The sequence below is a fragment of the Falco peregrinus genome, chromosome 7 (assembly GCF_023634155.1).
Source record: "Falco peregrinus isolate bFalPer1 chromosome 7, bFalPer1.pri, whole genome shotgun sequence".
Taxonomy (NCBI): Eukaryota; Metazoa; Chordata; class Aves; order Falconiformes; family Falconidae; genus Falco; species Falco peregrinus.
Window position 1 is genome coordinate 9,454,311 of NC_073727.1, and position 24,553 is coordinate 9,478,863.

General features: G+C 41.7%; 1 protein-coding gene across 5 annotated transcripts; it reads right to left on the reverse strand.

The window, feature by feature from the left end:
- Positions 1–1,708: 1,708 nt before the first annotated feature.
- On the reverse strand, positions 1,709–24,449 carry GGPS1 (geranylgeranyl diphosphate synthase 1). 5 transcript variants are annotated; one of them, XM_055810547.1, is made up of 4 exons: positions 24,293–24,449; positions 19,561–19,653; positions 10,113–10,183; positions 1,709–6,299 (listed from the first exon to the last, which is right to left on the reverse strand). In XM_055810547.1, the coding sequence occupies exons 2-4, from the start codon at positions 19,625–19,627 to the stop codon at positions 5,538–5,540; spliced, it is 900 nt and encodes a 299-aa protein (XP_055666522.1). In that variant the 5' UTR covers positions 19,628–19,653; positions 24,293–24,449; the 3' UTR covers positions 1,709–5,537. The 5 variants fall into 5 exon arrangements, with proteins under 5 accessions (XP_055666522.1, XP_055666521.1, XP_055666523.1 ...); XM_055810546.1 differs by having other exon boundaries at positions 24,284–24,437; XM_055810548.1 differs by lacking the exons at positions 19,561–19,653; positions 24,293–24,449 and adding an exon at positions 16,126–16,323.
- Positions 24,450–24,553: the final 104 nt, after the last annotated feature.

The window sequence follows — 24,553 nt, forward strand, 5'->3', positions numbered from 1 at the left end:
AAAAGAAGGCAGAAGTAGCAATAGGTTCTTCAGTTAAAGCAGGGGTCCTCAAACTACGGCCCATGGGCCAGATACAGCCCCCCAGGGTCCTCAATACAGCCCCCGGTATTTAGAGAACACCCCCCGCCACCAACCCCCACCCCCCCACTGGGGGTTGGAGGGGGGAAAACCAAGCAGCCACAGATGACTTCCTGCCACTTCATCCACGTGCCAGCCCCCTGTTTAAAAGCTTTGAGGACCCCCAAGTTAAAGCCACAGAACCTTTGTAGAGGAGTTACTTCCATGTTTCATGTATTAACTCTGCAATTATCTAAAACTATTTTTAAAGAACTTTGTGGGTTTTCCTTGCAAACACTTTTTTCCCCCTTTTAATCTGTTCACATGGCCTTGGTGTCAGTCTGATTGTAACAATATAAGTTGGTGAAAGGTTGTTATGCCTCCCTCAGCTACACCGCAGAATAACACAGTAGATTACAGCAATAGAACAGGCCAGTTTTCACATGTATTTCAAAACAGAGCAACCAAAAATGTAAGCGTTTGCCATTTTTCCTTTTCACAGACTTCAATCATTACAGATTAACTTACACCATATGCTCCAGAAACAGCAACTGAAACATTATGAAGAGAGTGAAAATATTCTACTGTGATCAAGAAAAGATGCAACTGCTTACTGACAGCATGTAATTCATGTACCAGAGTAGACAGTATTTGCATGGTGTTCAAAAGCAGAAAATTATCTATGACCTCCCTTCACATCAGTTAGTCCTCCACACAAATTCACACCAGGTTTTGAAGTGTTTTCCCTGAAGTGTCATATTAGGCCTTCCTGGGGTATCTCCCATGGTTCTCTATGCTGTAGGAAACAGAGATGCTCAGTAAATACATTTGCAATGAGTTAAGTGAGAACTTAATTGTTCCATAGGGCACATGGTGAGGAACACTATCAGCATTCACGTGGCTTAACTTGCATCTTTACTATGCATTTTGCAGATAATGCCCTTGAATGAAAGGGAGTTAACGAATCATAGATTATTCCTAGCCACACCTCACAGAGGTGCCTTCTAAAGTAATTAAGAAGTACTGCAGAAAACGTGAACATGGGTGCTCAGCTATGATAGAACGCATTCAGGAAGGATGTTGATGTGAGGCAACAATGAAGTCACGTAAGCACACAGATTATGTTTCCCTGCCTTCAAGAATAGAAAAATTGTTAAGAGCAAGAAAAACACAGTAATGAAACATTGTACTGTTTTATCTGTACCTTTAACCAAAACCTTAAGATTGTATATGCCAATTATATAAATAATTATCTGAATAAATTTAACTTGAACATCTCTTACATTTCATTTGGAAAGCAAGAAGGGAACTTCAGGGAAGTGAACCATGCTCTTTTAGCCCTTCCTAAAAAAGTGAAGGAGATGCTGTAAACCAACGTGAAATACCATAAGGCAGGCTCAGGAACCTAAATTTTGTTTTTTGTGGTTCTCCCAAATCCTTTCCCTGGCTCTGTTCTCACCTTTGCCTACCTGCCAGCTCTGACATTCATCAGGCTCTTGCTGAGTGGGATAATTCATTAACCCAGACAAAAATTAACCTCTCTTCCTCCCAGGGCTAGTGAGTTCTTTCACAAGAAGGCCTAATGAGCATTACCACCAAAGCAAAATAGGTGTTGAAAACACAGGGGTAGGAGAAGGAAAGGAGCTCAAGCTATGTGGAACAAAAATAATTTATGGCAATATAAAATGTATTACAGGCTTTAGCTTCTTGGAGAAAAAAAAGTTACAGCATTTAAAGATTGTAGAAAATCTTTGATTACTTTTGTGAAGGCATACGATGAGCCACAATTCAATGTTTCAACAGCATACTCAGACTATTATGTTTGTCGAGGATCAAAAGTGAGTTTGATGGTATTGTATGCGCTATGGCATTAGTAGCGGAATAGAAATAGCACTGAGAAAAGAATTACAATGAAAGTGCTGAGCAAATAATACAAAGAACACAGTAAATACCAAATCTGAAACATAAAATGGTAAGATTAAGACAGGATAAAGGAGAGAACAGGTGCCTATATAGCTCTTGTACATGAATAACAGCCTGGCCCAATTCAATGCTAAAGACTATCAGTGTCCAAACCAGTTTATGTAAGAAGGTACCAAAAAAAAAAAAGAGAACCCCCCCAACCCACCACCAAACCCACAAATCCCATGTTTCTATACTATGTTAGCATTTAGCTATAACTGAGGAAAGAAGCCATTAATATAGGAAGCTTCCATAGCACATGGAAGCATTTAGATACTTAATAATTAGCAAACTCATCATGTTGAAAGGATAACGAATATCAGCAACTACTTCCTCACTGCCATTAACATTTTTAGGCTGTTAGTATCAACAACTGGCCAATACAAAGTTGCTCTTAGGGTCCCTGAACAGCCTGAGCTCAACGGGAGAGGTGGAAGACAAGCCATCTCCTCAGGAAGGTCCTGAAACAACGCAGTTTTCACTATATTTGATTGGGATAATATCAGCCTTCGAAGCAGCAGACGCAGATGCGCCATCCAATGGCTGGCCACTCAAAGACTGATGACAGCATTCATTTACATCCGAGCAGGCACACAATCAGAAAACATACTGAGGTGGGGGAAATGCTGGAGACTGATGAGTACCCGCATTTCTCTTCATAGGCACTGCAAGAGCTAAACCTCCAAGAAATGCGCAGGTAACTTGATCAAAGCAGAACTTGTTGGCAATGGTAGAAAGAATAAGTACAACAGTTCTGGCTCAAAGGGACTGACATTTAAACCAGCATCCCCTTTGTTTCCCCATGGGCATTTCTACTCACAACTCAGATTTCCATTCCACAGCAATGCAGCTCTTGTGAAGATCACAAAAAAAAAATCCTACTCCTGGTGTTGTGGGAGGCATAGCAACAAAGAGCAGCACTTACACAACTAAACTAATTCTGCAGCCACAAGAACTCTCATGCTGCTTTAAGGAAGGGATTTTCCTAACATGGCTTAACACCAGGAGCTTGTATCAGAGCCAGTAACGGAGGACACTAATGAAGATACAGTCTCATGGCTCCAAATATAAAATCTACCTTGACTATAGAGCATCATCACTGCTGACATTTAATTCTTAAAGATGCTCTACCTGCTTAACAGATGAAGGGGAAAGATCTCAGCCTCTTCCAGCTCCTGAATACATCAGGAAAAACCTCAGAGGCCTCAGTTAATCCTAACCAAAGTGAAGAACAACACTACTCTGCTTCTGAGCCTTTTAAGATATACCTTCAAGGTAAGCTTTGAACACTAGTATTAAAAGCCTTGAAGGCAGAATAATGCAGAGCTGTACTTGTTTCTTGTTGGTCCAGCTTTCTTTTCCCTGGGTAATTTTCCCTTATTGCCCATTTGTGGTTTCAAGGGCCTGCAGCTCGAAAACTTCCAATATGCTTACTCTTAGGTTAGCGGAGGCACATTCTACAAGATATGGTATTACAATAAATAATTATTTATAATAAATTCTATATGGTATAGAATAAATAATAGTTGTCAGAATGAACTGAAGAAGTGACGATATAGCAGAAGTCTCAGGTGGTAGTGTATACAAAAGTAAAAGCTATGCCATTAGGAAAGTTTGACTACACAAAACTGTTTAAACCCAGCAACTGAGCAGACATGAAATGGTACTAAGCACACTTTGTCCTATGTCAGTTACAATATCCTAATAGGCACAAGGATATCTTTCACAGTAAGACTAGGCGATTTCTCTTAAGTTTTTTCAGTGCTCTCCTCCATTCAACATCAGCTGCAACAGTGTTTAGAAACTCCCAAGACCTGGCACAAAATAAGCGTTGTCCTTTGCTGCAGGTAGTATTTTCTCATAAAACATTAAAGATTTACAGGCTTACTATGAAGCACTGCAAGTTATGAAAAAGGCATTACAATTCACTGTCATTAACATTAAAAAGACACTTTTCACCAACTTTGAGCTATTGACTCCTGGCAACCAGGTCCATTCAGTGACAAGGCTATTATTCTCTGCCTAATCACAGAGCAGACAGATTCCTCCTCAGCATGCAGATAAAAGGCTATCATCCATAACTACATAACACCTCTTACAAAGCAGTCATCCTGAATTTTTTCATGCTTGATCACTTTCAGAAGAATCTTAAGGCTGCCCGGGAAAGACATTACAGCAACCTTCTTCAATTAGTTTTCTCAGCAGGTTGAGAACATGACTCTCTCTGCTTTCCAGGTACAGTAAATGAACACCCACATAAAACTATCCTTCAGCTGCAGAAGCCAAGTACCTCTGGCCATTTCTTTTGAGGGTATGCCTGAGCTAACACCACTACTGATAGCACCAGTCCCACCTTTGATCCAAACCCTTACCCCCCCTAGACCGAAGAAAAGCTTTGTGTGAAGAATAAGGGACTGAACCTGATTCAAGTCAGCCCAGACAAGAAGAAACAAACATCTCTGCTTACATTTTGTTCACCTTTATATAGACACATTTATATACATTAGATGAGCAGAGAGTTTTGTCACTTATCAGCCTTTCCCCCTCAATCTCGCTTTCCAGATAACAATTCAGAACAGGTATGCAGTATGAATTACAAATCAACTCCCAGAGAAGCCCCTCTCAATTATAAGCAGAGATTAAAGAGACATGCACTAATTATAGTGTCCTAAAGTTACCTGGTGTGAATCCCATTCCATTTCTAGTAGCAGCTCACCATGTGACTATTTACAGCTACATGTATAGATGGGCTCTAATGCATAGATTTAAGTCCCTGGCTAAAAAAATATGACTGTTTAAAAATCTAAAAACAGGCAATCAAAATTATTCACTGCAGAGCGGGAATCAGCAGCTAATTTATGCTTTGCTGATGCAATGGAATCTTTTCTCTAAGGTACTTAAGTCATTATAAAGCTACAATTTCAGACTAAACATTAGTCTTATTTGCATATAAAATACTCTTTCATAATCCTCATTCCCCTGAAAATACCCCCAGAAGCTGGATAGGATATTCACTTTAGAACTTCATATGCTGATCCATCTGATCTTTCCAAGTCTGACTTTGAAATATCACACAAGTTTTATGCACACTGTGGCGGCAAGTACCTTCTGTTATTTAACATTGTACATTTTCATTTACTAGAGCATTGTTTGAAAATGCACAATACACTCAGGTCAATCCGACTTAATGCAATTTCAGCCAGAAACCTACAGTTGCCTGGTTAATACGAGAAATAATGAAATAATGCTGACTATGTAAAGTTGACCACATTTAGATTCAAAACTTGTTGCAGTTCTAGTACATCTTTAACAAAGCCATCTAAGCGGTTACAGTTAAGACTGTACAGATAATAGGGTATATATTTCAAAATACTTAGCATCAAATTGTTTTTAATGATAATTTCTGTAGGATGGCTACAAAAAGTGTTTTAAGTGAGACTGATTAACACACCTCTCATAGTCCAGCCATTTTCCCATTTTAAAACAAGTTTTAATCCACCACCAGGAGTTAAAATTTTTCAATTTTCAATTTCTCTGAACATTTTGCTCAGCTGTTCAACTAGTGCCACAAGCTCAGGGTTTCCCCCAAGTGATTCAATTTGCTTATAGGCTTCAGATTCAAGCTCTTTCAATGTATTCCGAGTGTACTCAAATGAACCCACATTCTCAAGGTAATGTACACAGTACTTTTTTATATCTATGTTCTCCGTCCTTTGACGTAAAATGTTTTGCACCTGAGTACTTTCAGGCCTTGACCAAATTGCATGAATGGTTGGGAATGAGAACTTGCCCTCAGTTAAGTCTTCACAAAAACTCTTGTTTTCGCTATATTCTTTGGAGTGTAAGTTGGCGTAGTCATCTCTTATTTGGAAGAAGAGGCCAAGTGTGTTAAGAAGTGGCTTTAAGTCTTTTTTGTAATTTGAGAACAGCTGCATGAGGCCTACAGCTAATCCAAAGAGACCACCTGTCTTTTGCAGTACCATAGCTTTATACTCAGCTTCTGTAGGACAGGTGTAAGTATCCCTCCAGTAAATATCCAAGCCTTGACCTTTATGGAGTTCCAGAAGTTGACGGGTAAAAACTTTAACAGCATCTGGATGATCAAGGGTTAAAACCTTCTCTAAGCCAAGAAAATACACATAATTAGCACAGTTGATTACAGATGGAATTCCATAGATACTGTGTGCCACTGGAAAGCCCCGTCGTAGCTTTGAGTTATCTTCGATATCATCCACAAGTAGGCTTGCATTGTGCAACATCTCTGTCACTTCAATGATAACCTATTAAAAGAAGAGAAAAATTAAGTCTTCCACTGTAATTTAACCTCCAGTTTTGCAAGACCTGATTTAAAGTGGATAAAATTTTAAATAATGAAATAGTTTATCAGTGAGGTTCCCCTTCAGACCACTTGCTTTTACTATTAATTTGGATTCTCTTCATCAGTCAGTTTGCTCTAATTCCTGGATCATGCTGTCTGCCTTTTGTATAAGGTTTTCAGATTCAAAGTGAACTTACTCCCTAAAGTCTTCTCACTTGCATGCTCCTCTTTGTTGTTGATACAGTTCTAAAATATATCATTGTCTAGGAGTCATGCAGTAAGTGTTATTAGAAACATGAACAGAGCAAAAGAAAAGCAACATGATGCTGTGACAAGTTCAGCTTCACTAACCTGAGATCTCCCAAAGTCAGCTCTTGAGAGTGTCAGGTATCATCCATTAACACATTTGCTTTGTAAACCTTGTTTTGCTAAGTGGAGAGAGTTCATCTTTCTTCCCCCACACTTTGTGTAATCTTCAGTACTGAGCTCTTAAAGGACAGACTATTCTCTCTGAAACATCATTTGGGAAATTCTTGGCAGAAAGGCAGAAACTACGTCTTTTCAAAAGCTTCCTACAGCCCTACTACTTGTCACTAGGCAGACCAATATCATACACCACCTGAGGTATGCAGTAAACTATTCAGGACATCAGCTTGTAGCTGATTACATTTGACTAAAAGTGACCCTTAACAATTCCAAAGCAGGATAATTCAACAAGAGTTTTAGCACTATGCACAGTTTTAATTGCAATGCTGCTATGCAAGGAACAAGTATATTCAGCATCTGCTTAAATAGAATTCAAGCATGTAAAACAGCATATTGTATGAACTCACAGCAAAACACATCTGATTAAGATATGATTTTAAAGCTAATGAACCAATTGCACTTGCTAGCTACAAACACAGCACTCAGTCAACATTCATCAAAACTGCTTCTAAAAAAATACTAGGCCACCATTAAATGGCAGCAAGTGCCTAGTATGGAACTATTTGGTGGATGCTGTAGGAAAAAGTAAAGAGACTTCACTGCAAGCACTTTCTTGAATAGCAAGCCACCTAGTGTTCAGTGACCACCATCCCAAAGATTAAAGCCCAAATCCTAGGAATCTTAAAATGTTTGTCCAAGATAACTGCAAGAACAACCTACTTAAGAAGCACTAATGACCCATCTACCAGTTAGAAGTGAGCCCTACTTTGACCTGTAAAGATATGCTGTTGCCCATTGACTTTATATCACACAGGATGGAGTACTTACTGAAAGCAACTTTGCGTACCTGTTTGTCTGAATATTCTTTTAGACCATTATGTCATTCTCAGTACTGTCAGGAAAGTTTCCTTGCATTCTGTGAATTCCTTGGATAAGCTTATTCCAGCATTTCTCTTGCTAACCTATTCATATTACCATCAGTTTCATGAACTTTTGCAGCTTCTAGACATTTAAGGTTCAATTGAAACAGTGTAAGTTATCCTCTGAACTTAAGACAGTGTCAAAAATGCTTCAAAGTTGAAAGTAAGGAGCAAAAAAGTTCAGACAGCAGAAAAAAATATTTTAGAGTACATCAGGAAGTAGCCTGCAGAAATGAAAAGACTGTTCTTTATAATGAAAGCTGAAGAACCAGAAAAGAGTGTTACGCTTTCTTACAACCTAAGCCTATCTAATCAGCAGCTGCAGCACTATCGGTTCAACTCACAGATCTTTACCTCCTTAACTGCAATAGCTTTAAAAGTTGCTTGGCCCTGTACAAGGCCATTTCAGTGCCTTCTCAGAAGAAATTTCATCTGACAAACCCAGTGTTCTCCAATTAAAAAAACTAACGTGTCTCAGGGCAGCATCAGATGGGTACTAGAGATGCATTAAGGGGTGTGGGGCAGGGGGAAGAGACCACTTGGCTGGGAAAAATGTGAAATGGTGGCAGCCAACAGTAACATCAACTATCAAGGAACAGTCACCTCAACTGCATCATCTAAATAAAGTACATGAAGACAAAAGACTTAGGGTAAAAAAGTCCCATAACAAGTGACAGAATTAATATTTTTAATAAAAGAAATAGAAATATCTGGAAAGGAATCAGGCTGCTAGACACTTAGGACATCAAGAGAGGCAAAATTAAGTCTGGAGGACCACCTCCAGTCATTATCAACCTTAAGTTATTAAAATTAGTATGGGTATGTACAAAAGGAGTAATAATTGTGTCAAGATGCAGATTAAAAGATGACAGGGTCTTGGTTTTGTCCTCAAATAACCTGAAGGAAAAAAATACTAGGTTCCATCACAAACAGCTTAAGTGGTAAAGGAAACATTAAAGCACTGGTTTTCTTCATAAGGATAACCAAAACAAGCAGTCTAAGTTCTCAATAATGGTTAAATGATTATCACTTTAAAAGTGACAAGCAGAACCAGTAACTTCTGTTCACACAGAAGCACTGCAGCTTTAGTTTACATGAGACAATATGGACCCATACTGTTACAGGTGCTCAACAAAATGGCAAGAGGCAACAGTCAGACTGCAGCATAAGAAAACCTCGCTGGACAGAGTGGAAGAGTTTGTTATCACAGAAAGGGTTCAAAATGGGGACATACACCCCAAGAGGCTGCAGAATCAACATACTCAGATTTTCAACTCAGCAAGGCCCCCAGTAGCCTGAAGTAGCTATGGAGCAAGCCCTGCTTTAAGCAGAGGATTGTCCTAGATAACTACCAGAGGCTTCTGCCAGTTTGAATTGTGACCTATGATACTAGACTGAACTCCTGCATACAATGCACAGGTTGCTGTAATATATTTTATTTGAATATGTATTTAGCACAAAGGGTAAGATGCTTCTAGCTGGAAGCCAAGATAAATCTGGCTAAAAAGTTATATAGACAGGTTGGAAGATAGAAAAGAAACGTTAATACATAATGAATGCAGCCTCTTCCTTCATTGTTTAAATCAGTCAAACTGTTTTGCTACTTGAGGACTATGAAGTGTCATTCTCATGCTAAAGATGACTCTTTGGCAGACTCTAAAGTTACTTCTGCCAACAATTAATGAAATTAACTAGGGATCAGCTGATTAAGTGTCAAAAAGCATAACTGGTTATTTTAATTCCTTACATTGTCTTGGACACCATCTTTTGCACTCTCTATATGCAGTTTAACAAAACTGTAGTCTAACCAAGAGCATATTTTTTCATTTGACAAGCCACAGTGTTTAAATACACAGCCATACATCTTGTATAGATTTGTCCAACAGAAAAGCAAAAGAGATGGGAATTTCTTACACTCCAATGAGAAGCATTAAACTAAGTACTCTAGACTGTATGACAAGAAGCCCACAGTTTTAGATCCAGAACAAGAAGTGGTTTATAAAGTTGATTTAACTGCTGTCTTTGATATTCTGGTATCAAAATCTAATGATTTTTATTTTCAATCACTGTATTTCTGCCCAGCTTCTTTCAAAATTCATTGAAAACTCAGTGGTAATAACCTAGTTAGATTAAGCAGGTAACAACGGTAGCTGCTTATCTCCAACTTAAGAAGGTTGAACACACTGGGAAAGAACTAACTATTCTAGACATCAGACAAGTCAGGGAAGTAACTTCTTCAGTGTTACATCACAGGCAGAGCTTTACGCTAAAGTTGTTTTCCTGCAATTTTACTTTCATATGTTCTACATATGCACTATAATTAGTGCATTTAAGATTTCTGATGATCTGTACTATGTAGGATAATAGTCTGTTACCAGGAGTCTTGAAAAATAGATAACAGCCCTTTATTAAAAATAATTAGCCAGTACCTGTATTTTATCTTCTGGAACATTCAGCCAGTGATTAAAGGCCTGTGACAGTTTGGTTCTCACTTGCTTACCTACAATAAAAATATTACAGGCATTTATCAAAAGTCACAAAGTTCATTATTAGGGACAATAGTTTAACAACTGATTTGAGACCAGTAAACTGATCAGCATCATCACCTGAAAGCTGATTATGTATCATACCACATAACACACAATTTGTTTCCTCATTGTATAAACATGAATTTTCAGCAGCTTCAGTTTTAAACATTTCACAGTAATATGCAAAGCACATATTTACAGGTTACTGTATTTAGTTTTGGCAGTTTAATTAGTAAGCGATCCTGAGTATGCTGGTAACCTGTATAGATCAGCTTACTGCTTCTGAAAGTAAGCCCTAGTTTGACAAGCACATTGACTTCATGTCTGTAACAGATCAAATTTCAATTACAATTCTTTATTAGTTGGAGATATTGACAATTGGTTGAATATCTATTTCTCTCCATTTTTAGGTCTTTCTCCTGCAGGATTCTTCACTTGCTACTGACAATATGTAAAACAAGCAAGTGACATTTGAAATACTGAATAGCTCTAAACAAAAATCTGAACAGAACAGAAATCTCCAAGATTCAGACGTTTATCTTATACTTGAGAAGTCTACAAAAATAATGGGCTACGTTCTGCTTTGCCTAATGTAGTTTGGTGGAGCAGAGTAGTTGCCCTGTTTCATAGGAATGAAAGACAAGACCACAAGTCCAGGTTTAGTATTAAAATAAGCATTACTACTCAATACAGATCATTTTACATGACAGTTCATTTTAATAGAAGTTAACCTACATGCCTGTAAGTTACTGATGCCAGCTTTTATAAATTGTTAGGAGTCACGAGCACGTCTACTGCTGACCAACATGAAATTAAGTCACCCCCTACCCACGCTGAGACAATGCTGCTCTGAACTTTGAGAAGCTCAGCTATGTATAAGATCTTTAAGTAAGTGCAAGACAGGTTTAGACAAACTGCTCTGTGTCTGTAGCTCACATCAACAAGGCCTTTGGAAAAAGTTTTAAATAAACTTCAAAGCAGTGCAACCTAGACAGTGGGTTCTATATTACTCATCTCAAGATCTACTGAGACATAACTTAATGACTCTGCAATATTAGTCCTCATGTTGATGATGCCATCTTGCCCGTAGCACTGCAGAAATTTCAATATTTGAATCTCTCCCTAAGGCTTCTCTATTGCTGTGTGACCAGCACATACAGAACAATAAAAATAGGTAGACTCACTTGCAGTGATATGCCCTGGAGAAACTGGGGCTGAGGATTTCTCCTTTTCTAATTAAGTTACCACCAGGTAAGCAATAACTTTGTGGTTTGGGCTCTGCAGCAAGGGTGATAAGCCTTTCTCCCTGGCTCAGAGGGCTTCAATTTTTGTCTCCATTCTCAAACATTTCCATTACTTCCTGTCCCCATAGTCCTTTGGTTTTCATTAGAAGACTAATGAAAAGGTGCTTCTCCCCCTACACCTGCCCTCTACAGCTTTGTCCTCTGGCTCTGTCCTGTGTGAAAGGGCACTCTTACCTGGACATATACTCTCTTTGCCTTGTGTTCTCTATTTTTGTTCTCCATGCTTAGTTTTAAACATCAATAGCTTTCTGCAGGAGAGAGGGATTGTTTTCTCTCAAACAGCAGAACAGGTATTTTAAGATCCCCATGTCAAGCTTGTTCTCCATCAAGAAAGTACATAGCTGGTTCTAAATTGTTGGGTTTTTTTTAACTCATTAATTTAAATCAATAATTTGCTGACTTAGAAGTTCACTAATTTAACACAGGTAACCAGATCTCAAAACTAAATACAAAATTAGATTAGTACCCAAGAGTTTAAAAATTCCTTGCATTAACTAAGCACCACCACTAATTCAAATTAGACCTGCTTCTGATAGTATCTGCAGGAGATACTAAGGATTTAAAACACTTCAAACACTCAGACTTCCACCCTTTTCCTCACATGGATAGATCACATTTTGGACAGATTAATTCTCTGATCTGACTTGCTACACACTTATGACCACCAGTACTGTGCAAGTGAGGGTCAAAGTGCCTTGTATCAGAGGTTCAATCAATTGCATGAGTTAAAGGACAAAAGATTACTCAAAAATACTGAGAATAACTGTTACAAGCATCTGGCAAACTGCATAGCTCGCCAGTTAAGTATCAGCAAATATTTCAGTACATCCATAAAGAAAACTATTCAGAGATAGTATCACATTAAGGAAGTGTACCTTATCTACAGCTGTTTATTCACTTTAAATTACACTGATACAGACAACATTATTCTTTTACATTAGACAGCTAATTCTGGTTTTGTAAATGTGTTTCCTAGAAAATAGGCTTACGCAATGCCAGATGCTCAGCAACAAGTGTTATTTTATGATGAGGAACATAGCTACTAGCACACACTCCAAATGGATTATTAACATGCACAATTGATTTAGCCACTTCAGTTCCTTAGTACAGACAGCATTTGAATTTTTAGACTTGTCTACCTTGACTAGCAAGGCTGTCTAGACACTGACTATTCAAGGAAAAATCACTATCTGTATAGTGAAGCATTCATCTTTCCTCTTGTAGGTACAAATCTGCTTGCATGAGCCTCTTTAAAGGAATATTATTGCTACATAAATGCTATTTTATCTTGTTCTGAAGTCAATCCTACCTGGTCAATGTGATATTACAGCAATTTTTTGTATGCATGTTTCATGCCTACAGCTCTGGCAAAAGACCAAACTCCTCTTAATACTGGTCTCAAAAACCTAGATGCAGAAGCCTCCATTCCTCACCACACCTCTCCTCTCCCCAAACAAGACAAGCCAACAATTCAGGGACACTAGAACAAAATTAAAATCCAGTTTCTTCACTGTCACATGTAACTGCTGTTAATTATTCTAAGCAGGCTATTGTAAAACTGAAGAACAGAGGTCTAACTTCCAAAATTAGAAGCTCTACCCACTGTATAGAGCTGTAATAGACATTACTGCATCTGGTTTTTATCAAAGTTATGCTAAATGCATTTGGTTTAATCTGCTTAAGATCCCAATGTTACCCAAATCAAGCAGCAACTACAAAAAGCTTTTTTTCCTTAGTAATGCTGGGTGGAAAAGGTAAGAAAAAATATTAAGAACATTAGAGTCACTCTGATGAAATGCCTTCTACAGATAAGAACGTAAAAACCTTATCTGTGAAACAAAGATCTGGTTAGATTAAAGATACTGTACTGAGGACAAACCCTCCCACCTCTTCAGACAGATGAGATGCTTCTCAAAAAAAAAAAAATCAGCCTGACATTCTCTATATACAATTGCTCTTGTGACAGGGCACAGAACCCAAACCCACAGACCTCCAGCTCTGGACAGACTCCTGATAAGTATTTCTTCATTCTTGCTCCATTAAAGTGACCACAAATTATACCCGTAGGGCAGCACCCCACTTACAGTGAAGGTACATAAAAGGACTAGAACAGCATGGGAAAAAGCAGAGGGACTATTAACCTAGCTCTCAATAGAGCCTCGCTAAGCTAATTCAACTCATTACCCCAGCAGAAAACTGTCTGCTTTTTGCTAGGTTAGCTTTCTGCCAGCTTTATGCACTGAGTCAGCTTATGAAGTGGATCTGCCACAGTTAGTACAGGGTAAGCAGCAGATGCCAAGAGCCAGGGAAGGCAGCACTGCCCTTTTGGAGGAAGCTACTATATTACCTCAGCTATATAGTACACTCTTACATTTAGCCTCTGTCAGATTAGGGCTAAATAGATAAAGCAGGCCTCCCCACTCAGCTACAAGAACACTACAGCCAGCGTAAGTGAACTGCAGGAAGACAAGCAAAGAGAGAACGCATTTACACTTTCAAACCTGGGCAGCCACTTGCAACAGGTTAAGGTCACTGTAGAATTGTCTAGCTTAACTCCCCTGTTCAAAATAGGGTTAACTAGTCCAGGGTTGTGATCCTGAGTTTTGCCTTGTTCTTTCTTCTCAGGATCCTGAATGCCACATACCATGGTCACTGCAGCCAAGACTGCCCCCAGTCTTCAGGCCCTGAAGAATTCTTCCTTTTTTCTGAGTGTGAGGTCCAGTACAATGCCTGTCTTCATCAGCTCCTTGATCACCTATGCTAGCAAGTGGCCATCAGAAACCTCCAGGATTGCCTGTGCCCTGCTGTGTTGTTTCAGCTGCTTTCTACCGAGGTAGCTGAAGTCTCTCACGAGGACCAAGGCCTGTAAATGAGGTATATTCCACTTGTTCGAAAGCCTCATCTACTTCTTCCTGCTCAGGTGGTCTGTAGCAAAGACCCACTATACCATCACCCCTATTGATCTGCCCTCTAATCTTAACCCATAAGCTCTCAACAGGCTTATCTGACTGAAGGCAGAGCTCCATGCCGTTCAGCTGCTCTTTCACATATAATGCAGCTCCCACTCCTTGCTACTCCGGACCACCTTCCTAGGCAGTCCCTATCTATCCAGGGCAGCACTGCAGCTGCCTGAGCTATCTATCCTACATCAGGTACTCCAACAGAACTGCAGCCCTGCAACTGCATGCAGACCTCTTAACTCCAGCTGTTTATTCCCCATGCTGTATGCATTTGTGTAAAGGTGCTTCAGAGAGGCACTCAGTCCTGCAGATTCCCCAGAAAAGGTGAGAGCTTTCCTGCAGTGGAATGAAGCTGGGTTAACTAGCATTGATAATATACAACTGTGGGTTGGCTTCAGGGACAGTGGGTGGGCCAATGTAGATAAGGTGCAGCTGTGGCTGGTTAAGTGGTTGAGAGCCAATGAAGAGAGAGCAGCCAAGGAAGAAGCACAAGAGAACACACACCCTGGATGATGTGCAACAAGGAGAAGGCAGCAGAGGGACTGCATGAAGAGTATGCTGGTATGAGATGGTAAAACACCTTGTTACAGATTGATGGTTTTGAGAGTGTTGCAACACTTTCCCTCCATGACACTGTCCTATTCATACTTCCTTAAGTGCATATACCTGGGATGAGCTACCTTCAGCTTTGCCAGTTACAAGGTCTACCCTTGTCCACATCAGCCTACACCCTTTGTTTGAAAGTCCACCATCTCATTACTTGATTGTGTGTAGCCATTCCCCTCTACTGTGATTTCTAGTGGAAGTCCCTTCTCAACAGGTTGCTCAGCCTCTTGACAGAGACTTTTACCCCAACTTGGGTAGGTGGATGCTATCTTCTCCTGGTTGGTACTCCTTGTTCTACAGAGGGAGTCCCATGGTCATAAACCCCAAATCTCTGATAACAGTATCAGCTGTGCAACTAACTACCTGTTGACAGGCAAGATCTGTCTGTTGCTCTCAGTGGTGAAGGGAAGGGGGTTGAGGATCACAGAGAACAGCCACCTGGCTTCCTGTGCCCTTGGCCCACATTCCAAAGGGCACACAGTTACACCTGATAAGCTCCAGGCATCCTCTTGCTATATCCATTAGTGCTCAAGTGGAAGAGCTGAAGGGTTAAGTAGTCTGAGGGTGACACACACCTTGGCAGTCTCTCTGTAACATCCCTGATCAAAGCTACCGAGAAAAAGCAAACCTCCTTAAGACAGAAGCTCAGATGGAGTCCTCTGTCCTCTGCAGCAGTGTCTCCCCCTACTATCACTTGCTGCTGTCACCAGGTGCCATTCTGATACTTTGTTGTATACAGAGCTTCCAGCCGTGCGTCTTCTTCCAGTGCACTGAACTTATGTGGCAACTACACATCTGCTCAAGGAACAGGAATCTTTCCCCCAGTACCAGGAAGCCATCAGCTCCCAGCCTTCACCTTTGCACGAGTATTCATTTCTCAACCTGATGTCCACAGACTGTTCCTGTCCCTCCTTCAATACACCTCAAAGTTTCAGGCTCTTGAACCTGCAGGGTCTTGGTCTTTTATTTCTGATGCTATGCAGCCTGCTGACCCCCATCCACTGTTTCTTTGCTTGCTGACACACATTTTCCACTACTGCACACCTTTTAGGGGCAGAGACCTCACTTTCTTCTCAGTGGGTGCCCCCAGGCACCCCTGCAGCTCAGAACCTGGAGAGCTGCAGCCCCCCTCAGGAACCTGGCCCAAGTTGAGGCTTCTGATGTGCCAAATGTAGTCATGTCAGTGGTAGGGATCATGCCCTCTGGTGCTAAACTCCTTCACCAGGCTGGTCTAGTTCAGTAACCCGGCAGAAAAAGCTGAAAAAAAAAAAAAAAGCCAGTCTTGATTGTTTAGCTCACTGAACAAGCCCAGGAAAGACTGCAGCCAAGACCAGAGGGACATGAAAGGGAAGATATACAGTCATGAGTGGGATCAGAATCTACCCCTTTCAACAGCAAGCTACTGACCACATCAGTTTTGCTGCAACTGAAATTCCACATATTTCTTAGTGCTGCAAAAGCAGCTACTGCTGTTACCTCAGCCACTTGGAGATAAAAGATTCATGATACGTGCGCATCAGGCCATTTTTGGGACAAACCACATTGGAATTTGTGAAAGCTAATCCTGTTTGTTGCATTTGGTTTATGAGACTAAGGGACAGAATACTAGATTAAGTAGAACACTGATATGGCAACATTCTATTACAAGGATATTTTACAAGAAAAGTTACTGTTTCAGAATGCATGTTCTCCCAAGCACTAAATTCTGCTAGTGAGGGAATAAACATCAGTTACCATATTAGCAGTCAAAATAACATAGTAAAAAACCCTTAAGCCCAGTAGCTTCTCTATGCTACTGCTGTTGAAGTCAAAGAAATAGACAAGGTTAGTTTAAGTATCACCCCCAAACTGTTACCATTAAAAGTCCTACTTCATTACTGAGAAGCAGTCATCAGCTTCTTGTATTGACGGATGAATCCTTAAACAGTTATAAACATTTGTGTTCTCACTACAGTCAACATTAGTAGGCACCCTTTTTTTTTCCTCCTTCCAAACAGCTTTAACACTGTTACACAATCCCTTGTAATGTAAACGAAGTTTGATATGTATCTAAATTCATTCAAATTCTCATAGGTTACTAAACTGTTTGGAGAGTTTGTTTTTTCAACTGGTCTTAGGAGATAAGCAAGTGAACTATTAAAAGGCGGTAAGTGTGCAGAAAAAGTCCACTTAAAGTTGTACATATTTGACACTTGGCCAAACTTTCTGCAAAAGGCCCTTAGAGCTCTAGTTGATCCAACACAGAAACAGCTCCTCATCCCTACCCTTGTGCTAGCTCACAAACAAGGAACAAGATTAACCTGGCAAGTTTTTAACAGGTTAAGTGATTGATAATAACTAATCATTTGGTTAACAACCTGAAAACTGGCACAAGTTCAGAAGCAGGAGAATACTGCCAGAAGCATAAAGAGGACAGAATAAAACTGCCTCCTTCAGCAACAGCTTGCTAGATTAGCTCAGGCATCTCATTTGGGCTCCACCCTAATTATGAACAGCTAGCATATGCCCAATTTTCTCCCCTCACCAAGCACTGATGTTCATACCAATTCCAAGGTTCACACAAGTAACTGGCTCCTACTGGTCTGTACTTGGCATAGCTGACTTTGGGCAGAGCCAGTGTTTCAAAAACTGTAGACATCCAGCCATATGACCGTGAATCCCCACTGCTTCACCTGTTACTCAGAACAAGGCTTCTACAGGGACACCACTTTTACCTGCCTAGCTGAAAAGAAGTCTTCCCTTTTGAATGACACCACCACTTCTGCATAGACGTGCATCTTGTGCCTCACCTTCTCCAAAGTGTAAGCTAAATTAACAGATCAATGTGTTGAACTGGACAATCAGATTTATGATACTCTAGCAAGATAGGATATAAAGTGTTTGCACTAAGTATAACATTATATAAGCCATCAGTATAGAGTGATCAGGACTGAACTCACGACATAAGAATTTAGTCGGAGTCAAGGTGGCAAGGCTAAGTGCATATCCTCGATGCATCATTTAACATGAAAGCTAACTGAAGAGCTATAGTCAAGCACCTTTGCCTATGGGAGGTGGTTTTGGCACTTTGTCTATTATGTATTTCCTGCTAGGAAGCTTAACTTTTTTTTTTTGCTGCTACCTACAACAGCTTAAAAAATAAGCAGCTAAAGATACGGAGGTGTTACAATATACCGTGGTTAAACGAGATAACCTAACTGAACAAAAAGTACAATTAAATATCATACAGGAAGGTGAATTTCTTGAGGACCACTCTTGGAAAGCTCTCTGGAATATTGTAGACTCATTCTCAAGGTAGTTCTCTAGCAAAACCACCACACAGTTGAACATACCAAAATGGAATATACTGCAAAGAAAGAGGAAACAAGTTTTCTAGCATTAAAAAGGCACATTCTTGCCAATTTTTTTTATTATTATTTTCCCCAACTCAAGTAGTGTTAACTGCCAGGCCAAATGAAATCACTGATGTAAACAAGAATTCTGAATATTTGTGGATATTAATAATAAAATTCATTATACACAGGTATAACAAAGTGGGACCCACAGGACTCACCCTGCTGATAGGTGGTGCTGCAAACATGCAAAAGTCACTTAGTACTGTTCCTGTGACTCATTACAGTACTTGTCTAGACAGAAGGCCTTCTATCCCAGTCAGAATTATTTTCCTTAGTATTTCCATATTTTGTATCTTACTTTAAAATGCCATCAGTAAGCAATATAAGCTGGACAGAAGGCAACCATGCAATACTCCCAACAACAAAGCAGTTCCACTGCTATTTTCACTAAGTTAGTCACTTTAATAACTTGTACAGTCTTCCTTTCACTTCATGTGTACAAGTACAAACAATCTGACTGTTTAGTCAAAAAGGCTTCTGAAAGGCATATCCATACAGTAGTTCTCCATCAAACTGTCTCCTGAATTCTGCTAAAGCAGGTATTGTTCAAGACTGGAAATTTCACCTGAATGTGTTCTAGTGACCTGGTATCACACAAAGGCCTGGCTGATCCTCTGGCAAGTGAATCAAAAGGGGACAGGGCTATTAGCTATAAGAACATGTGGCTCTACATGTACCAGGGAGAAGAAATTACACAAAAAAACTGGCTATTTAAAAAAACCCAAACACCAAAACACACAACCCACTGAGTCCAGTACAGCAAGCGGATAAACTCAAGGCTGAGGTTGCTTTGTTTTCTAAGACTGCGATCAAGTCTTCAGTACCTGCCCTTACCAGTTTTTTTTAAGGAGTAGCAAGTCAGCTACTCTGAATGGAGAGTAGAGTAACAGAGATACTCCTTACACTGCAACAGACTAAAGAGCTATTGTACCAATGTACAAAAGGAAGAAAAGAACAAACGTAGAAAAGTGTTACTTTTAAATCCACAAATCCAGAATGGATAAACTTTTTTGCTTATACTTCCAAAGATAAAAGCTGCCATAAAAACAATTTTGATATTTAAAAACACAGTACAAAAACTTGCCTGGTAGTTGAAGTAAATACTGGTATGGCTCTAGGATTCTTTTAGATGTCTCATCCATTCCATCCATTTCTTTATTTCGTAAGAGGTAGTTCACTGTTAAAGAAAGTGTTATTAACACTATTTAGTTAAAAAATTAGGGAAGTAAAAACCAGATGCATACAATTAAAGAGTCAGCTGACTTCAAGTTTAGGTGCAAATACTCCCATTTTGCACATGACACCTTCAGTTAATACTACCTTCTACTACCTAGAAAAGTCTTCCAGATATCATTTAGAAAAGAAACAAGCCTATGTGCTAAATACAGTTTTCTTTAATTATTCATGAATAGTTTAAATCAACTCCTAGACTTTGTTTGCTCTTTTATATGTATTAGAGGGCTTAGATGATAAAATATTTAAAACATTAGCAATCATAACAATGAAGCTTCACTGTAAATCTTCAGAGAAGACACTCAGCACATACAAAACCTCGTATGACTAATCTGATTAGACCTCCCTAAATGCTTTCCCCATACACAAGTGGAGATGCCCAAGAGAAGAAAATACACCTCATACCATGGCAACCTAAACAAGCTAAACACTAGCCTCAGCCTTCTGATGGAATTCTTCAGTCCTGTTTTAGAAGGCAAAACAGGAATATACCATTGTCTTACCCCTGTTTAAACATACAGACATCCTTACACACTTACCCATACACTATATACATCAGACTTACAATGAATCTTTTAGGATCCATTCCCTACCTAGCTTAACAATTTTCTATTGATTATGTTTTGGTTCACATACCTTTGGTCATCTATATCTACAGTTTTTTCCAGACTGTTTTCTATAATAGATTTTCTGTCCTTTCACCTCTAGCCTTCCTTGCTGCACTGCAGATGCAGTAGCTCAAAACAATTCTTCTAATGTCATTTTAAGACAGGAACTGCAGCAATAGCATGAAGTCTCATGCTACTTCAGCACCATTTCTCAGCCACTTAGCATCCTGGAAAAGATGTTCTTTTTGCCCCTGCAGCAACTGAATAGTTACATAAATTACCCAAACCCCAACTATTTCAAAGTGGTATTTTAAAGTATGGACTGATGCATTTTTAATGTAGGTACGTTAAGGGGAGCGGTTAACATGAGCAGAATAAACTGTGTTCCACAGTTGCTCAAAGTAATCCAGCAATACTTTCCCTTCAAAAGCTCGGATCAGCATAAAGATCACTGCTTCCCCTTAAGCTACCTGGACAAACTGGTACTCCTCAGCATTCATGACCTTTCCCTTTCAATATAGCTCAATCAGTTCCTGGGCACTACCCCTTCCCACCATCACGCACATACATATCTGTAGCACTCCAAACTTGGGAGCTGATCTGCATTAGTAGTTTCTCTAAGCTTAGGTTTTAATCAATCCCTTTATTTGCCTCACTGCATAGGTTAATCAACTGCATCAGCACTTCAGGGGCAAGAAAGGCTGTTTAAGCCGAGTTGCCAACAAAATGCTCATAAGACTGCACCTTCTGGGAAAGCTTTGCATAGTTTCTCAGCAGTAATGCCACAACAAGCAGTACAGCCTTTCCACCCTATCCCATGGCACGCAGGCACAACTAGCTGTCAGGCCACACAGTAATCTAAATCAGATTTGACACCCTCTACTCACTATTTTATTGTCAGCTTGTTGGTATGACTGAAGGGATAGGAAGTGCTTTTAAGCCAGCACTGCCACTGAGAGTCACTTGTCAAACTGTACCCTTACATATCAAGGATAAGTCTCAAAGGACTTCACTGAAGAATTGAAATAAAACAAATCACCACAATCCAACCCCAGATGTTTTAAGCAGGAAGAAGCTGGTAGAGATGGATATAAGGACACACGTATCAACTTAACTCTCTTGTGACTAGTTTGTCAAGAAGCCACACAGTTGGTTTAGATTTGAAAGTACCTAGCTATCCAACAGAGCTGGGAAGAGATCTTAGCACTGGAATTGCTTACCTGCAGAAGTTTTTGCTTAAAAGTAAATACTGAAGTTCTTCCCTTCTTCTCAGGGAATTAGTAAGCTTCTTGCCTGTCTGTAGGGCAGTAAGACAATATTCAGAATCCCCAGCTAACTTGAAATTTACTGGTATTACACAGAATCAAACTAAGTATTTGCATCATTTGGCACAAAGCTAATAGGAGTCCACCTGCAACACTGCTTATCAGCAAGAGTAGTCAAGCACTTCTCCCACAAGTGCCAAGTTTGTTTGTTTAAATAAAAAGGAGGCAAAAAAGCTTTAAGAGACAAAGAGTGGATAGTAACTTAGCTTAAATCACTGTAATTAAAGTTTCTGGACTGCTATGCTACCTTTAAATGAAGTAGCAGGTAATCTGCACTAAGGAAAAGACATACTGTATGGTCAGACACCTACGTGTCCAAGACACCCAGCAAAACAAGAATAGCGAGCAGAACCTCCTCCAAACTTGCACAAAGGGACACTTGATAAAGAACTATATAAATGAAGTTGCTTATAGAGGCCTTTAAGCAAGAATACCATGATACCATACTTATTATAGTGTTACTACTCTTTGCACAAAGTTACCATATTTGACACACTTGGGAAACCCTTGATATTAAGGGTTTCCTGCCCAGCTGACTGACCAATTTACTACAAGAGTTGCACTGTTGCAGAAAGTCTTCTCAGTGAAGACATTTAGAGACAAGGTCTTAGTCAGCACCCTCCTAGTGAAAAAGTAAAAATTGCTGGGAGTTAATAAATGAAAGGGAGCTCAGAGCCTTCTGTCAGTGAAAGCACAAGAACTGATTACATGTATGCTTATTCAAAGCAGTAAAAGAATTTTGCGATTTAAACCAGTACATGACTTGCTGCATTTCAATTCATGCATGACAGTTATTTTTTCAGTTATTTCTCAGTATCCCCGCGTAAGCATATCGAAAAGCTGTTATGGGCACAGGCCATGCAATCACAACAGAGCCCACAGAACTGTCTTTTGGACTGCAACAAGCCTTACCCTCTAATGATCTATTTGAAAACATCTCTTTGAAAAGAGACTTTAAATAAGATGGTGACACAGGCTCCCGTAAGTTGGAACTACTCTAAAACTATACCTGGAACTGAGATCTGTGTCTAGGAGCTGTCTAGAGAGGATGCAAGTAGTATTACATCTAAGGGATATGTCAAGAAAAATCTTCACTTTGAAACTTCATAAAGCAGCTTCTCACCCCGTCCCCTCCATGCCATTCTGCAGAATATGCTCGCCCCTTCCTCCAAATGAAGGGAATATAGTCACTGGCATAGTCCAGGTTAAATATACAGACTGTCTTTTAAAAAGCATCATCATCTCAGTGGCTCCAATCACAGTACAGTTACACAGAAAACAAAAGAACCACCAAAGGAGCAGAGAGCTGTAGCACAAAAGGAACCATCCAGAAAATTCTTAAATCAGCTCCATCGCAGAACTTAGCGTACTGAGACGCTGTAACCAGTGGGGAAAAAAAGCGACCCAGATAAGGGGATGTAGGATTGAGGTCTGTTTCAGAAGTGAGAACACTGTTGTGCATATGTATTGTTTCAAAGAGGCTATCAAGGCTCTTAATCCAAAAGTAATTTGGGCGGGATGCTTGTCACCCTGGCCCACACCCTCACCGTGATTAGCGGAGTCCTCCTTACACACCCGGCCCAGGCTAACAGCGAGCAACCCCCGGCGCCCACCGACGGCAGGTGAAGGGCAGTCACACGCTTCCCCCGAAGATGCCCCTAAGTCAACAAGCAGCTCTCCGTAGCTCCAATTTCAACACCAATATCTGAACAGGATGAACGTGCTGTTGCTGGAACTCTGCTTCGATTTTAAAGGGAATTCCGGGTACAATTGAGCCGGAGCGCGGCGGCAGCCGGACACCAGCACCCGGGCTGTGGGAGCCCTCGCACGGCGCCGCGCCAGGGGGGGCTCGCAAACGGCAGGCGGCCCCGAGGGCAGAACAGGGGTCAGCAGGAACCGCGACTGCTTCTGAACCGCGGCGTTTCCGCGATTAAAGCCGGCATTTCACAATGAACGTGAAGCTGTTGCCCGGCCTGCGGCTGCCTACCCCCCCGCGCCAGGCACGGCAGCCAGACCGCAGGCTGCAGGGCTCGCCTGCCGGAGCTCAGCGCCCGGGACGTGACCGCGACCGAGCCCCCTGGAGCCGCTGCCACAGCCCAAGAGCCGACCAGCCCCGCCGCGCCAGCGCCATTTTAGATAAAGCGAGACCGAGGACTCCTCGCTCCCCCCCACCCGCCGTCCACCCCCATTTTCTCAGCCGCGCTGCCGGGCTCAGCCGCCGGGGACGGAGGCGCCGCCCGCCGCCAGCCCGGCGCGGCTCCCGGCCCCCGAGCGCCCAGTCAGTCAGTCAGCCCCGCCCCGCCGTCCGCCAGCGCCGCCCAGCTCCAACGGCGACCGCCGGCTGCGGCCCCCCCCTTCCCCTCGGCCCCCTCCCGGCCCCCTTCCGGGCAGCCCGCCAGCCCCACCTGGGCGGGGCGGCCGCGAGACCCGCTCCCCCCGCCGCCGCGCTCGCCCTTGCCGTTCGGCCCCGTGCGGAGGGGGAAGGAGCGGCTCCTCTGAGGAGCTCTGAGTCCGTCCGCCCCCCCCCACCTCCCCCGCCCGCAGCGCACCGGCGCCTCCCCCCCAGCCCCGGCCGGCTAGCGGGCAGGCGACGCTGGGCAGCCCCGCGCTCCTGGCCTCGGCGCGGGCAGCCACCGCTCACCTCGCCTACCTCCGCAGCCGAGCCGCGCCCCGCTTCCCCGGGCAGCCCTCCGCTCCACGAGTGGCGGCGGCGACGGCGGCAGCTCGGGGGGCCGGAGCGCCGCCCCCTTCCGCTCCGCCGGGCGCCACCTTCCCCTCTTGGGGGAAAATGCGCCACCAGCGCCGCAGCGCGCAGGCGCCGGCCGTGCCCCCGCGGCTCATTAGCATGCGGGCAGGGCCCCGTCCCCCGGCGGCGGCCGCGCGCGGTGCTCCCTGGGAGGCGTAGTCCGCC

Excerpts from the sequence above, each read along its gene's own strand:
- GGPS1 (XM_055810547.1), bottom strand. The coding sequence starts at position 19,627 with ATGGATGGAATGGATGAGACATCTAAAAGAATCCTAGAGCCATACCAG. Across the intron at positions 10,184-19,560 it reads GTATTTACTTCAACTACCAG|GTAAGCAAGTGAGAACCAAA; the intron begins GCAAGTTTTTGT and ends TTTTTATTGTAG. Across the intron at positions 6,300-10,112 it reads TTCCAGAAGATAAAATACAG|GTTATCATTGAAGTGACAGA; the intron begins GTACTGGCTAAT and ends TTCTTTTAATAG.